At 37.0% G+C, this 16,143-nt stretch overlaps 1 protein-coding gene across 1 annotated transcript in view; it reads left to right on the forward strand.

Moving 5' to 3' along the window:
• Positions 1–16,143, forward strand: part of PRKX (protein kinase cAMP-dependent X-linked catalytic subunit) — an 83,340-nt gene that overhangs the window by 24,644 nt on the left and 42,553 nt on the right. The window contains exon 2 of the mRNA XM_059720936.1: positions 13,565–13,733. Coding sequence (XP_059576919.1) covers positions 13,565–13,733 — 169 coding nt within the window. The remainder of the gene's footprint in view (positions 1–13,564; positions 13,734–16,143) is intronic.

Genomic DNA, 16,143 nt, shown 5'->3' on the forward strand with positions numbered 1-16,143 from the left:
AAGTGAATTAGGGAACAAATCCTTCTTAACAGCAGCACACAAACTTTAGAGCATCACTCCAAAAAAAAAACCCAAAATGGGAAGAATAATTTTTGGGGGGTCATGATCAAAAAGACAGCATCTCTGGTATAGCATTATTAAGAGAACTTTGAACAAAAGAGAGCTTTGTAAAATTAACATTTGTGGACTGATTTCATCCAGAGTAGGATCAAGAAGAATCTAACCTCTTTAGACCTCTTGCTTCTTGCACGCATTTTGCAGTTTTGTGTGTTCCCATGCATATGTGTGCATTGTAGTATACATTGTTTAAATTATTTGTAGACAGACACATTACAGTACATACAAAAATACTAGTGACACCAAAATGCTTTTAAAATGAAAAGTGAAAGTGTCTGGCTTTGTTTGAAGGAAGATGTATTCAACTGATAGTATAACACCATGCATTAAAAATAGACAAATAAGACTCAAATATAATGAATGAGTTACCCCTGGAGTACAAAATCCATTTAAAAATGAAGCTTGGATTTGTCAAATTTGTCTAAAGGGTCTTGACTTCCAACTAATCATAAAAAAGAAACCCACATCAAATCATCTGTTTTATAGGGGAAAACAAAACCCTTATCGTATGGCTGACTGCAAGAAACCCTTCAGTAAACTCAAGAAAATATTAATATTAAAGTAGTTCTGTGGAGCGTAATTGAATGGAATTTTATGTTGTGAATTTAAAAGAACTCTTAGAAGACCAGAGGGAGTCCAAAGAGTACATTTTTAAACTTGCTTTTTTTTCTTTTCTAACAATTATACTTTGTGCTCTTTGAATATTATTTTAACTTGAAACACCTAAATGTTGGACTGCCAGTCTTACAGGTACCAGTCTTTTTTTTTTCTTTTTCTTTTTCTTTCTTTAGTTTATTATGTTAAATATTCCCTGGTTCTGAAGTATAGCAGGCTCTGTTAGTCTTTTAGTATCAGTGTTATCTTAAGATCAAACACCAGCTTTTTATTGTTTGTTTGGTGTTGGCAACATTTAAAATATAATGTTTCTACAGTGACCTTTTAATTTAATTAAAGTAGTTCAGAGCTGATCTGTTAGGTTAAAGTAGTATGGATTTACTAATTATACTTTTGAAAGTATTTAACTGTAGTTATTTCTACAAGATGTTGTGGTTATAATGTTTATGTACAATTGCTCCCTACAAAAAATTTACATGTAATGTTTAAAGAGTAATAAAAGGTTTCTGGGCATCTCATTTTCATTGTGGAAGAGAAGTTTCTTAAAAACAGTTTGTAGTGTATTTAATCTTTCATTCCAAGCAGACAGGCAGAAAAGTAGAGCCTTTATTTCATTTTGAACTGTTTTTAATTCAGTGTGGGTGCATGTTGTAGAATCTGGGTTCTTATAAAATTTACTATAAAAATCAAGTACATATTTTAAATTCTAAATAGGGCTAAAAATGATGGAGATTAAAAGAAAATAGTGTTTCTGAAAGCAGACTGGTAATTTTTCTCTTTTGTTCTTACCATGTCATATCTCTAGGAGAGTGAAAAACACACAACCAGGTATTCACAGAGAAATTTATAAGGACATTTGAGCCAATCCTAAGGCTGGAAGAAGTATTACTTTTTAGGGTGTCTTATAGAAAACCCAGCAAGTCAAAAGTCAAAAAATAATTGTCTAAAATTACAAAGGACCTTCCTGTGTGGGTATGGGGGAGACCCAGGGGAAGAGAGTGGGGGAGACTGCACAGCTTGTTTTCCCCCTTCCTCCCTGTCCCCCCTACCTGGAAATGTTTTTTGTTTTTTGGTTTTTTTTTTTTCCTCTTGGCCTTAGGGAATAGAGCTAAGAGAAGTGGCCTCAAGCTGAAGCAGAGGAAATTAAGCTTGGAGATTAAAAGAAGCTTTCAGACTATGAGGGTAGTCAAGCATTAGAACAGTTTATGTAGAGAAGTTGTGGTCTCTTTCAGGACATTTTCAGGAGTAGATGAGACATACTTGGCTGGGATGGTTTAATCAGGGATGATCCTGGCTTGAACAGGGGGCCAGGCTAGATAACCTTGTTAGGTCACTTCCAGCATCACTTTCCTGTGATTGTATTTTGTGCCTGAGTACCCTCAGAGCCAGATTTTTTTCCTAATCTTCAGCCTAAATTTCCTCTTAAATTTTCCCTTTTGCAGTTTGAGGCCATTGCTTCTAGTCCTGTTCTCTACTGCTCTTCAGGTGGTTGAAGGCTGTTATCAAATCCACCTTTAATCTTTACTTCTCCAGACTAAATAACCCTAGCTCTTTCAGCCTTTCCTCATAAATCATGCTTCCCAGGCCTCCCAATCTCTTCTGTCACTCTCTACTGGATTCTTTCTAATCTGTCCATACCTTTCTTGTGTTGGGCCCAAAAGTGAACACCATTCTTCAAATGAGGTTTTACCAGTGTTGAAAAGAGAGGAAGAACCACTTCCTTTGATTTGTAAGAGATACTGCTGTTAATTCAGTCCTGTGCACTGTTGGCTTTTTTTTGGCAGCAAGAGCACACTGTTGGCTCATTTAGTTTATGGTCTGCTGTAATCCCCAGGTCTTTCTATGCAGTACCCAGCCTAACCAGTCATTCACCAATCTGTGTTTGTGCATGCAATTATTCTGTCTCAAGTGGAGGACTTTGCACTTGTCCTGGCTGAATACCATATGATTGATTGCAGAGAATTTCTCCAGTCTATTTATGTCATTTTGGATAGTAGCCCTACCTTCCAGAGAATCTGCAGCTCTTCACAACTTGGTGTCCACAGATTTACTAAGCATGCAGTCAATCCCAACATCCGAATCATTAATGAAGACACTAAACAATCCTGGACCCAGGACAGACCCCTGAGTAACTCAGCTTGATACCTCCTTCCAAATAGACACTGAACCCTTTATGTCTACTCATTGAAAACAATGATCCTAGTTCTCTACGTACTTCACAGTGGATTCTTAGAGGACCTGTTTCATGCTCTTTCCATGTATCAAGGTCAGACTTACTGGTCTATAGTCCTCCGCATTCTTCTTCTCTTTCTTAATGATGTGCACTGTTTGCCCTTTCCCAGTTGTCTGGGACCTCACCCAACGTCTACAAAATTCTCAAAGAGGATAGCCAATGGCTCTGAAATTACCACAGCCAGTTCCATTAGTACCCTATGGTGCATGCCATCCGGCCCTGCTGACTTGAAAACCTCTAGCTTCTCTAAGTAATTCCTAACCTGTTGTGTCCTTACCCTAAGCTTTTCCAACTTGATCCAACCAGCTATATATACATTTTACAGCATTCATATCTAGTCTGCATTTCCTTAGCTTAGTAATGAGTGTCATGGGAGAAAAGTCTTGAAAAAAAGTCAGATCCATTCGCATCAGACTAAAAGCTAGTGCAGGAAGTAAAAGGTAAAATTGCAGAAGAAAATATCTTTTATTTAAATCTCCCTGAGAAATCTAATTTTAATACAGTGTCAGTTTGCTTCAGAAACTGTTGTGGTTAAAGTAAAAAGATGTACAGTTACTTGAAATCAGATTTTACTTTAAATCTCGTATTACTTTTTTGAGACTAGCATTCCTTCATACAAGTATTTTTGAAAGCTGATAATGTAAGTATCTCACCTTAAAACAGAGGTGTTCAAGTAATTCCTTTTTACTGCAAATGTTTTCTCCCCCTTTTCCGCCCAAATTTGAAATATTCCAGACAAGTTTCTTAAGATGAAGAACATTTTAATATATCTTGGAAGTGTGTATTTTATACTTGGTTTCTGAGGTTAGCTTGACATTAAAATTGGACGGCTGTTTTGCACTTATACATTTCTGTTAGTGAAATAACTAATTATTGCACCGGAATGCCAACAATAAGAATTTGAATGACAGATAATTCTTAGGCAAAGGATGAGTAAGTGTTCCATACATCTCTGAGCAGAATTTATAAACTAGGAAAGAAATATTTGTATTCTCATCAAGTGTTGTAACACAGTTGTAGAGATTTTTTGGTCCATTGAGTTTGTTGTTTAATTTCAGACATGATGCAACAAATTAGTTACTATAATGGTTGGCTGTTGTTAAATCATGGGCCTCATAAAGGTCCTTCTGAACAGTTTTTGGGGGGGCTGCTCAGAGTCTCTCAAACTGTGCTGTTAAGCTTTTGTTAGTTTCAGTATATGTTCTAGCACTGTTTCTTTTCTTGGCCTCTTAGGGTGAGTCTGTTATGTCATTTAGAGTCAACACTGAGGCTACAGACATTTAATTTGTCTTGGCATAAGCCATTTTATCCTGGGACAAGGTGTAGTCATTCAGACTTCCATGTCTGTTGTCCTGAGATAAATTCTGAAAAGGTTCATGGAAGAAGTAGTACTAACAGTTTATTGGGGCATTGCAAAGAACATCTGAGGATTATACCAGGATTGCATCACTGAATCAATGGCAGAAAAGCAACAGTGCATTCAATCACTCCCTAGATCCTGATTAGAAGGACAACTTGTGTGTATGCCAATCTTGAGATATTTTTGTTCAGGAACAAACAGACACTTCTTCAGGGACAAATGCAATGCCTGTTTCTAGCCTGAGTCACCCTTAACCATTCTGAATCATGTAAGCTGTCCATCCCTGTTTGTCACCTTTCCAAATATAGAAGAGGAGACAAGTAATGAGCAGACCGATTAACAGAAGGGCTCTGCTTGAGCTCTTCTGGGAATTACTCTGCCCGCTTCTTGTTTTTCTTCTGTGCTTGGCTTTGTTTACAGGCAGTGATGATAGAAAATAGAGTACAGAAAAGCCAGTAATCAGGTGCTGGCAGAATTCCTGTGTTCAGGTGATTATCAAAGACAATTCAGGTTTGGGTAGGAGAGCTTGACCTCAGGTGCTGATGCCAGCAGAACTTCTAGGGTAATAGGTGGCTACCAAGAGCTGATTGTAAGGTTTACTGTAGAAGATGGTGGGTCTGGGAAGAGATTAAGAAGCAGTATGGCCATATATTCTGGCACCGTTCCTCAACATAAACTTCGCCTGTTGTCCTCTTTACTCATCACGTCTTTCCTAAAACTGCTGGTAAGATCTCCTTCCCCCTGAAATGATCCTGACACCAATTAAAACAAAGCACTCCTAATTTTAGCATATCCTTGTGCAGTACTCTACCACTATGAGTGGTTTACAATTTCCTTTTTTTAGGGAGATGCAATAGTAGGAATACATATTACACAGACTTTGCAAAAAGGTATTCTTAAACAATTACCTTTTACTTTAAACAGCACATGAGAGGTACAGATGTAGACAAAGCAATAAAACACATATATTGCTTTCCTTGTCTTGGTTCTCTCACTACTCTGAACATTTTTGAGTTTAACTCGGAGTCCTCCATGGTATCCAGAATCTCCCCCACTCCCCTTAAAAACAAAAATTAAATGTAATGGATGTTTGAGCAGGAGGATCTTTGTATCCATAAGAGTAGTTCCTATGGCCTTGAAAGGATGGAGAAGTAGAACAGTTGGCCCTAGTTTGTAGAAAAAAAGGTACAGGCAAGCTGAGAGAAGTTTTAATATAAAAATAAACAGCTCTGTGAAACTTTCTTCAAACTATATAGGTTTTGGACTTTGAGATTTTTTTTTTTTCTTTCTGCAAATAGATTAGCCTTGGTGTGTATGAATGTGGTTCTGGAACTGCATTTACATGAGATCAACCTGGTTTAAGTCAGTTTATGCTCAAGGTTTATCTAAAGTAGAGTAATGCATTCATGCATTGCCTTTAGGGGAGTAATGAGGAATGTAAAACTTTGTTAAACACAAAGGAGAGCTAATGGAGTGATTCAGAAGCTCTGTATGTTATCGGCAGTGTCTTTAAGCCTCTGTGAGCATGTCTACACAAGATGCCTGGAGTGTAGTAGACTAATTTTACTGTGCATTAGCACAATAGGCAAAACTTGCTCTAATGCACAGTAGACTAATTCTATTGTGCATTAGTGTCACAAAAAAGTGTGCGCCAGTATAGTGCTGATTACGACACATTAAGTTTAGTGCCTCTAATTATAGGTACTAAACGTAATGTGCCATAATTATGGCACATTAGTGAATGTGTAGACATTCCCTGTGACGTAGTTATTTTAAATGCCTTTAACTTGTGAGATGGACTTCTTTCCTTTGAAGAACAATTTTAGCTTGGTTTCAGTGGTGAATCTTATGTAATATAAAAAATATTTGTGTTCTTAGGGTTGAATTGTATTTCTCTCTACATCTACATAGCAGGTTACATGGCTGTTTTTGGCCACTCCTTTACTCTTTGGACATGCAAGTCTGTACAGTTAGACTAGGGGTAGTCTGTACATATATATAGCACATAGCCAAGCTATACATGAACTTCAGTGGAAAACTTGGGAATTAAAAATGCATTATGCTGGGAAGTCAGAGGTGCAGATTCAAACCTTCTTGGCATGAGTTAGGGCCTAGAATGTGGGTTTCTTTCTTGGGCAAGTGTCCTAACCATTTAACCATTGAGGCTAACATTGTAGGGCCCACCTCTCTCCCAACACTTGCTAGTCATGGCATTTTGACTGCTTACATTTTCAGGAATGAGACACCGGTGCACATATGTAACAAGCATGTGCATGTAGCTGCTTGTGTGTGGCCGATGTACAGCCTACTTCACATATACAAGTCTTATATTCATTGTGTGTCTGTGGTGCAGAGGAAATAGAGCTGCTACCTACATACAAGGCATTTTGACATTTAGAATACTAACAATTGGATACATAAAGGGAATCCCATCCTTAATTTGTTACGTACAAAAATTAAAAACCTACAAGCTATAACATTATAGGTGGATATCTAATGAAAGGAAAAATCCTAAGTCATATAGACTTTAAAAATATTTTAGTAGAGCTGGGGAAAGGTTTCTTTTCCACTGAAGACTTCTTTGACTGCAAGTGACTTTTTGACTTGCTTAGTAATGATGAATTCTGGATTTTGGACAACTTGAATATTTTGTTGAAAAAATATGTGTGTGAAGGGTGGAAGATCAGTTCTTCTGTGGTCAGATCTCTCTCCTGAGTTCTTGCAGTCTTTCTTTCCTCCTACCCCACTTAAGCCACTTAGAACTACAAGAGCTCTGCTGAGGGTAGAACCAAAACCAGAAACCAGCAGGACAGAGAAGGTCCTACTGGCCATCTATTGTGGCTTCAGGCATCTCTAAAAGCAAACAACAAAATAATTGAAGATCTTACCCTAGGATAGCTACATTTTAAAAACTGACCTATGTCTTTTGTAGTTGTTATTTCTGTTTTGATTTAACTTATTGTGTAACTCTTTTGGGCTTTCCCTGCATTTTGGGATAAACTCAAAGAAAAAGTTGAGTCTTGGATCATTCTCATTTATGTTTACCTAATATTGATGATTATAAAAAAAAAATCTATTTGACCATTATCTGATAATATTTGATCAGTTGTTTGATCGTGTTTGTGGATGTGTGGGTTCTTTTTTTGGACTGGTCAGATACTCAGCCCCAGTTTTACATTCCCTTAATTAGTTCAGAAAGTTCTATGAAATGTATTTTTTTTTCTGGTAGAAACATATTATTGTTCACTGATGGTTTGAATTTTGCCCCTTTGAAGTATATTTGTACTTCTAGTCCTGGAAAATCTGGAATTTGTCTTGCCACGCTTCAAACTAGCAGAAACATTCTTTCCTCTCACCAGTGTGTTACTACCTGCTTCAGTTCCACTTGCTGCCTACTTCATTTTGAGGGCCTTTGCTTACAGGCAATCATGTCTATCATTTTGATGGGAAAAGTGTGTGTTAATTAAAAAACAAACAAACAAAGTCTTCCAAAAACAACTGTTCTCAGTGAAATACCATTTTTATGATGTGCATACTTTGTTTATTCTAAAAATGTGAGACTAACATGCAGTAACCAAGCAACATACAGTCATAGTCATTAACCTGCCAATGTAATAATAATTCTTCAGAGTAAATGTCCCAAAGTTCATCAAGAAATAGTACTTGGGACCACCAGAATTGCTCTGATCAGACTAAATATAGCATTTTAATTATAGTTGCTACAGATCTTAAAAAGACATGATAATCAAAGTGAACATGTGGACTGGACCAGAGTCCATTATTTCAAGATGATCATAAAGAAGCATTTTTAAAGTCTATTAAAATATTTATTTAAAAAAACCCCTAAAATTATATTAAATACTTTAATGAAATGCCAAATCTAAAATCCAAAAAATATTTTTTTAAATCACTAAAAACAAATTTATATACTTAAAGTATGTTGTACTGAAGCCAACTCAAGTGTTTGAACACTGAGGTGCTGAGAGGGAAGGCTAATGTGATTTTTGCGTAGCTTCCAAGAGCTTAGTAGAGGCCTTCAAAAGAGAACCAGGGACAGTGGATTATTTTATCCCACCTTCTGTGTTCTGGACAGACGGACCTTTGTACGATCCCCTGGAACCCAGCCTCTACCTTTTGCTTTGTGTCATTGGGTCCGACAGTTTCTAATTTTGGGGGTATCTGCAGCTATGAAGAAGAGGTCTGAATTTTGTTCCAAGTAAGAATTGCAGTGATATTTACAGCTCTAATCTTGCCTTCCTCTGTATTGGTGAAATAATTGCTTTTTTTGTTGTGACTATATTTAAAGTAATGTGGGGGGGGGGGAAGGGGAAGGGAACACTCTAATGATTAAAAGAATCAGTAGCATAAGATGTATGAACAGTTTGAGTTTCAGTAGCAGATACTCTTGTCCATCTCTCTCTGCTTAGCTGCTTCTGGTAACATGCTGAATATATGTGGGAAAAATACGTATTGGAATGGGGCAGGATGCATAAGTACAAGAGCATATACACAAACAGTACTTCTACTGTATTTCTGTCACTTACAGATTTTTTTTTTAATACTAATTAGGAAGAGATGAATTAGTAATATAAACCCCTCTTCCTTGGCTCCATATTGTTTTCATCTGCCTTGACTGAAGAAACATAGATGGGATTTACTTTAGAGTTCATCATACTTAGTCTTCTATTTGTGGATTTCTATAGAGTGAGAGGATCTGATTGGGTTGGAAAGTCTAATACATACAACTCAATCTTCATTACAGATTATAAGAGGTGGATATTTTGTTTTGATGCATTCAGAAAAAGTTTTGAACACAGATGCTGGGAGTCACATATGCCTCTCTTTTTGTTGTCACTGTTTACTATAGCCTGTCTTACTAGATTTTTTGATATTTTTCTGCAAGAAGCTTTGAACTTAGCCAGATGTAATTTAATACTCTAAAAATTGATTTCTGCTTTCCAGAAACAAGTGAGATTTTGTTTTGTTTAATACTAGCACAGAGAGAATTATTATCGCATACTTGCTTCACAGCTGCTTGCTATAGCCTGTGGATTAGTTTTATGAAAAAGACCTTGCTTGATATCACTTGTCAAACAAGAAAACTGGTTAGGGAAGTTGCACATGCTTGCCTGTCTAATGGGTCTATCTGTTTTTCCCTGGGTCTGATAGGGTAGATGTTTGCGACAAGTATGGAATAACCTTGCTAAACTTGATAATTGTTGGTAAAGGATTTTAAACAGAAGCCATATTACATAAGTGAGACTGTTGTTGAACTTGTCCAGGATGCTTTTGGGATTTGGCATCTTATTTGGATTTGAGATTGGAGTAGTATGGAAAATCATAATAAAATTCCAAAGTAAAGATTCAGCACCCTAAGTAGGACAGTTCCATGGAAGATGAGATTGGTACCTATAAGGAGCACAACTAGATGAGTCCACAAATGCGCACAATTAATTTATATTATTATTTGTTTAAACACAAATAAAAACAGCATTCACTTGTGGTGTTGATGTCCCTTATTTAGTCAAGGCCACATTTGGAGATGTGAATGCCAGTCCTGCATTAATTTTTAATAGCTTTATCAGTGACCTAATTCTGAAATACAAACTCAGTGCCTTCACTAGTATTCGTAACTTGTAACTTTTGGTTCCTACTTCTAATATAATAGTCTTTATTAGCTCCCAGGGTATATTTAGTATTGCAGGATAGAGTGCTCCTTTTTAAAAGCTCCAGTCCACTTAATTTAAATTTACTTAAGTAAATTTATTTATTATTTCAGCTGACCAATGATATATAGAGCATTATTAGTTTTAAATGCATGCGAGAAATAAGGATGTTTGAATGAGAATGGTGCCTTACTGCCTAAGCCCACCAGGAAAACAAGGTTGTTTACAGGTATAGTCATATAATGTTACTGCATTGTTAAGGGATTAGTCACATGATGAATTTCCCAGGGTAACCTGGTGACGTACTGCAATATGTTAGCAAGCTTTCTATGAGTCCTGTTTACAATTTTAGTAGTTAAAGAACTGTAATTTAGGGCAGGTACGAACTCAAAAACTGCTTTGTTAAAACCTTTTTGTTTAGAGGAATGTAATTGTTTTCATGGGTTTGCTCTGTTACAGATTTTGTCTGCATATTTCTAAAATTTGTATCTGAATATAACTGAACTCCCAGATGCTGCTTCTATAAACTGCGTTAGTGAATTGTACTTTATGTTCTTACAGATAATTTAAAGCAAACAAAGTGGCTGTTTGCTTTATAAATTGTTTGTTTTAACAAATGTCATGTTTATATTGTTCTCAGATATGTTTGGAGGAGCTGTTAAATGAAACAAGAAAATATTTTAACACGTAAATACATAGTAAAAGCACACTATTAAAAGTACATGTTTAATGTTGAGATAAAATGGGACCTCCAACTCAAAAAGAAGTACAAAGGAGGAGTCTGTATTGTATTTTATCAATGCTATCATTAAATTGCACACACTACTAAATTCTCTCACAAAAAGCTAACTCCCACCTACTTGCAGCATTAGTAGGCAGTTGTCTTCAATTTGTACATATAAAACTGATCATTGAGACCTGGGCTATACATTTCTTTTTCTTTTTTTTTTTCCTCTGTAAAGATGCTTGTGTGGAAAAATCTGACATTTTTAAATTTGGTGCAGTGTGTCTGAGAGAACTTCATTTTTTTTTTTTTAACATGATCTGCCCTTTTGCCTTTTTTGGAGTATAGTATGTTATACAGTTCTTATACATTCTTAAATGAATACAGCTGACTGTCACTAAAGACTTTCTCTGCATTGAGGCATGTTTGGGGCAAAAATAATTTTTTGTCACTACTTGTTTTATGAGGTGTATTGCATTAAATTGGTAACTTGTTTCTTATGTTATTTCAGACATTTTTAATGTAAATGCAGTGTGTCAAAAGGGAGGTTGGCAATTGACAGAATATTGTTTCATAAATCTCTTTACCTTTGAATTTAAAAGAATATTAATCTGTTGCAATAGTTTGTTGGATTATTTAATTTAGGTCCTTTGTTATGTAAGCGTATCTAATGATGTTTAAATGTGTGAACAGGTAACATAAATCTGCCTAAAGAAATTATATTGTAAAGCTTAAGCATGCTTAAAAAAAGGATTGTGATAAACTACTTGTGGTTGCAGAGCACAGGACAAAGAGTAAACTTCAACAAAAGGAATTTTAGTTTGGACAAAGAACTTTCCAATGTTGGCTAAATTTAGTCTGGACAGACTACCTAGAATCTGTAGTGTTTCTATCACCAGGAGTGACGTAGGGGATGCACCTAGGTGCACGTGCATCCCGTGAGCATGGTGGGGCATCCCCTGTAAAAAGACGCTGCTGACACTTGCCACCCCGCCGCCGACACCGCCTGGGGCGTCTGCGAGTGGTCCACAATTGTCCCTGGCCGCCATCAATACTGCCGGCGGCGCCTGTGTGTCGTCGCTGCCCCCTGGTCGTCACTCGCCACTCCCCCCCGCTCTCCCCTGCTGCCGACAGTGCTGGCGGTGTCTACAGAGCTTTGCACTTACTGCCACCATGCTCCCGCCACCACCAGTGCAGCTGTGCCCGGCAGCTGCTGGGGGCATGCGCTCTTCATGTCCATCGCTGGAAGGTTTTAAGGAGTATAGATTGTAGCCGTATTGCCCTAAGGACACAGGCAGACAAGTTTCTTTGGGTAAATCTGATATCTTTTATTAGTCCAACTCAAACAATTGGAAAAATTCTTTTTTGCAAGGTTTCAGGTACATTTAAAGTGTTTTACAAACAGTTACATGAAATAGTTTAGATGGGTACACTTCTGCCTTGTGCAGGGGTTAATCTAGATGACCACCTGAGGTCCATTTCACACACACACACACCCCCCCCCTTTTTGTCAGTACCTTTCTTCAATCAAATCACTACAGTTTTCTTAAAAGATGCACTGGGCTTATGAAACAATTTAGATATATGAAGCAAGCACTATAATGCCTGTAAGTAGTCTAGTGCTTTGGGTCTTTGTGTTTTCATTTTTTTTTTTTTTTTATTAGCTGCTTATATATGTATTGTCCAAGTGTAAGTGTTTGTAAAACCTATTCTTATATATATAGTAGAGTGAGGGGGGGTGGAGAGAGAATTCTATAAACAGTTGTTATACAGAAATGTTTTGGATGGAAGAAAGGTAGTGACAAAAAAGCTTCTTGGAGTGATGAAGCATTTTTTTTAGTACAAACTGTTTGCAAAAATGGGTCACCTTGAAAATTAGCCTTTTTATACAATATATGGATAAAGCAACACTAACCACTGAATATCTAAACTGGTAAGATGAACATTGTTTTTTATTTTTCCCTGTAGTACACATTTTTGATTCCATAAACTGGTTTGCTAGGTTTTATTTATTCATGGTAATTTCTTAATATTATTTTTAATATGATGGAAACTATAGCTTCATTGCCAGAATATATGAACAAGGCTTTCTGTAATAATAAAGGATTCAGCAAATAGTATTTTGAGTCTTTCTTATTTATTTATTATGTATGCACCATATCGTTTTGTGAAATTCTTAGTTTAAAAAATAAGTCTCCCAAAATAGACTAATCAAAGCAAAATATTTTTTGGTATCTTTTACTTTAAAATAATATTCCTCATGTTGACATTTCAAACAAGCTTAGCAAACCAGTGTTGGTTCAAAAATTAGTTGGCTGATTTGTATTTTTTTCCCTTTTTGGGGGGGGGGGGGGGAAGGAGATATTTTGAGATAATGGCTTGGTTTTGATTATATTGGTATACAAAATTCCAGTCAGTTTCATGGCTTCTGTGTACTAAGCACTAGACTTCACAATAGTTCACTTGTTGCTTTTACATAAAATATATTTACTTCTGCATTTTACCTCTACTTCTGAATCTGGTGAGAATTTCTTTTTTCCATAAGCAGTTGTTTCCACTTTAGAATTGTAGTGCTTTTTTTTTATTCCCATTTTTATTGCAAGACAAGTAAAGTTTTCTGAAAGTAAAGATGGGCAGCATTTCATTGTCTTTTTTATTAGTTTGATTAAATATTAACATTTTTCAAAAATATTAAGGCTGAGGGACAAGTAAAAATGTTGATAATTTGTAAAATGGGTTACATCTATTCAAGCTGTTAGTTGACAAATTTATTGCATTTCTGCCTGTCTTCATATAATTTTTAATAGCAAATATTTGCCCATTTGACATTTTTGTTCTTTAATTTCCAGGCACAGGTACTTTTGGGCGGGTTCACCTGGTGAAAGAAAAAATGGCCAAACGTTACTTTGCACTGAAAGTAATGAGCATTCCAGATGTCATTCGGCTAAAACAAGAGCAGCATGTGCACAATGAAAAGTCAGTCTTAAAAGAAGTCAATCACCCATTTCTGATCAGATTGTAAGTTTTTCTTCAAACTTCACTTTTTTTCTTTGGTGTTCAATCCATTCAGTGTCATTTTTAGACTAAGACAAATCCAAGGGCCATGTTTACCAGTATGTTGTTAAGGCTATGTACAGATGTTCATTTTCTCCTGGAAGAATTGTCATTATTTTGGTAGAAACCACAAGTGTGCGCAAACATTCAAGATTTTTCTCTTGGAGCAAAAATGGCTAATAAGCTGAAGGGGGGCATGCAACGGGAAGCAGGCTGGCTGGGACCTGTGCTCAGGGAGGCTCTCCTAGGGGTGGTGGAGCAAAATTCCCCCTGCTCCTAGGTCCTACATTTCAGAGCTGGGACCTTAGTATAGGGAGCAGCACTGCAAGTACCCTGCCTGCTTCCTGCACTGGAGTTCCTGGTGTGAGTAGCAGGTAGGAGCTCTGCCACTTTCCCTCGCAGAAAGGCCTGAGGGGGAAGGGAGCAAAGCACCCAACCCCTGCCCCAAGCTGGGTGCTGCCTGGTTTGGGAAAGAGGTAGGGGGCAATGACCGGTACTTCTCTCTCCTCTGGATCCAGTAGGGGAGAGGAGCAGCCATCCTTGTCTCCTGCCTCTTCCAAGCTGGACTCTGCCTGGCTGGGAGTAGGGACTGAGGGCTTCACCCAGTGCTTCCTCTGCTGCACTGCTGAGGCAGGTGCAGGGAGTCTTTTCTTGCTGCTGTATTTCCCCCTGGGGACCAGAGGGAGGAGCAGGCACTTCTCTCTCCTCGCCTTCTCCAGACTGGAGTCACTGGTTTCAGGAACTTGGGAGAGAAGGGAGGCTGGAGACTGAACGTCTGTAGTGCTCCCTCACCCAGAAGGACTTCTACCAACAGAAATGTCTCAAAAATTTCCACCATCAGAAATTAATGTCTGTTCATGACCTAAATGCTCTATAGTGCTTTAATGATGTAAAGCAGCTGTAAGCCTGCATGGACTAGATAGTTAATTTCAGATTACTGCTACTTTGCAACATCCAAAGAGCACAGGGCACCTGGGGCATTCTGGAGAATCCAGCTGCACACTCCTTTGTTTGAAGCTCCTTGGTTTTAAAATAAACAAGTAACTCCTGATAAGAAAACATGAATTTGGCCCTCTGCTGTTTAAAAATCCAAAGGAAGATAGATTTCTTTTCTTCTACTCTTAAAAACAAAAACAAAAAACCTGCAGAAAAACACTATAACAAATGCAAGAAAGTTAAATAAAATACTTTTGAAAGAGGTTACCATGCTTTGTTACATTTACATGTTAATTAGTTATTTTTAAAACAAATTATGAAGATACAAGTTACTCACAGTGTAAAATGTTCACATTTCCTATGTGAAATGAGTCCATTTGTTCCTGTATTAAGAGCTACAACTGCTGACACTGCTGTTGGCCTTAAACAAAAAGGTCATCTGTTGAAAGGACATAGGAATGGAACTATAGATTCACATTCACTGGTGGCTTCCTCCAAATGTGATAAAGGGCATTTGCACTGCTGCCTTTGAGGTGTTTTTACTATGCACAGTATAAAGCACAAAATTAGAGCTCAATCTGCCATGTTTCAAAGCCAATTTATTTTGGTTTCTTTCCTAATAGATGTATGGATTCTCAATGCAGCATTGCAAGTGTGTAGTGTGTAACGGATAGGTTTTTGACTTGGATGCAGATTTATTAAATTACATAGCCTGGCTGCTCTGCCCCGTGAATAAACATGTGGATGCCACTGAAATTAGCAAACTTCTTTGTAATGGCATGTGTTTTCCCCCTCACTCAACTGATTCTAGACATTCTTCATCTCTTGTAATATTAATGGAGATATGCAAGTATAGATATGGAGATCTGAGATTCTATAATGGAGAGCAGTGCAGTAGTAAATCCAAATTGGATGCAGAACCTGCAGTTACTTAAATGCATGTAATTTATTTTTTCAAATACTGGCCTCATTGTGACTTGCAGTAAAATATTTACTGTAAAACTATCACATGTTTGAAGTGAAAGAGCATGATTTTAAATATTGAACCAATAATTTATCATAGTGTTCCAGCTGAAAGAATAATCAGCATTTCTTGCTTCCCCAAGGGCAGGAGAAAAAAAAATCTTTTAAAATATTATGGTTAGCTCATTAGAATGGCATATTGCCAGGGCTTTCTACACTGGATGGAAATTAAATATGTCAGAGTTATTGTATTTCTCTTCTCCATATGGTAATGTCAAACTTTGCTGTTGCTTTTAGCAGGTAGATTAGTCTGTCTCAGAGCAGGAGAAAAAACAGCTAAAGTTTGAAAGCAAGGCAAGAAATGCTAGTGTTAGCTATATCTGTGTTTAGGGAGCTGATGAAAGTTAAATTAAAAATGAAATTGTACATTTTAATTGTACATTTTTCTTGCTTGTACTGTGCCTAGCATAATAGG

The sequence above is a fragment of the Alligator mississippiensis genome, chromosome 1 (assembly GCF_030867095.1).
Source record: "Alligator mississippiensis isolate rAllMis1 chromosome 1, rAllMis1, whole genome shotgun sequence".
Lineage (NCBI taxonomy): Eukaryota > Metazoa > Chordata > Crocodylia > Alligatoridae > Alligator > Alligator mississippiensis.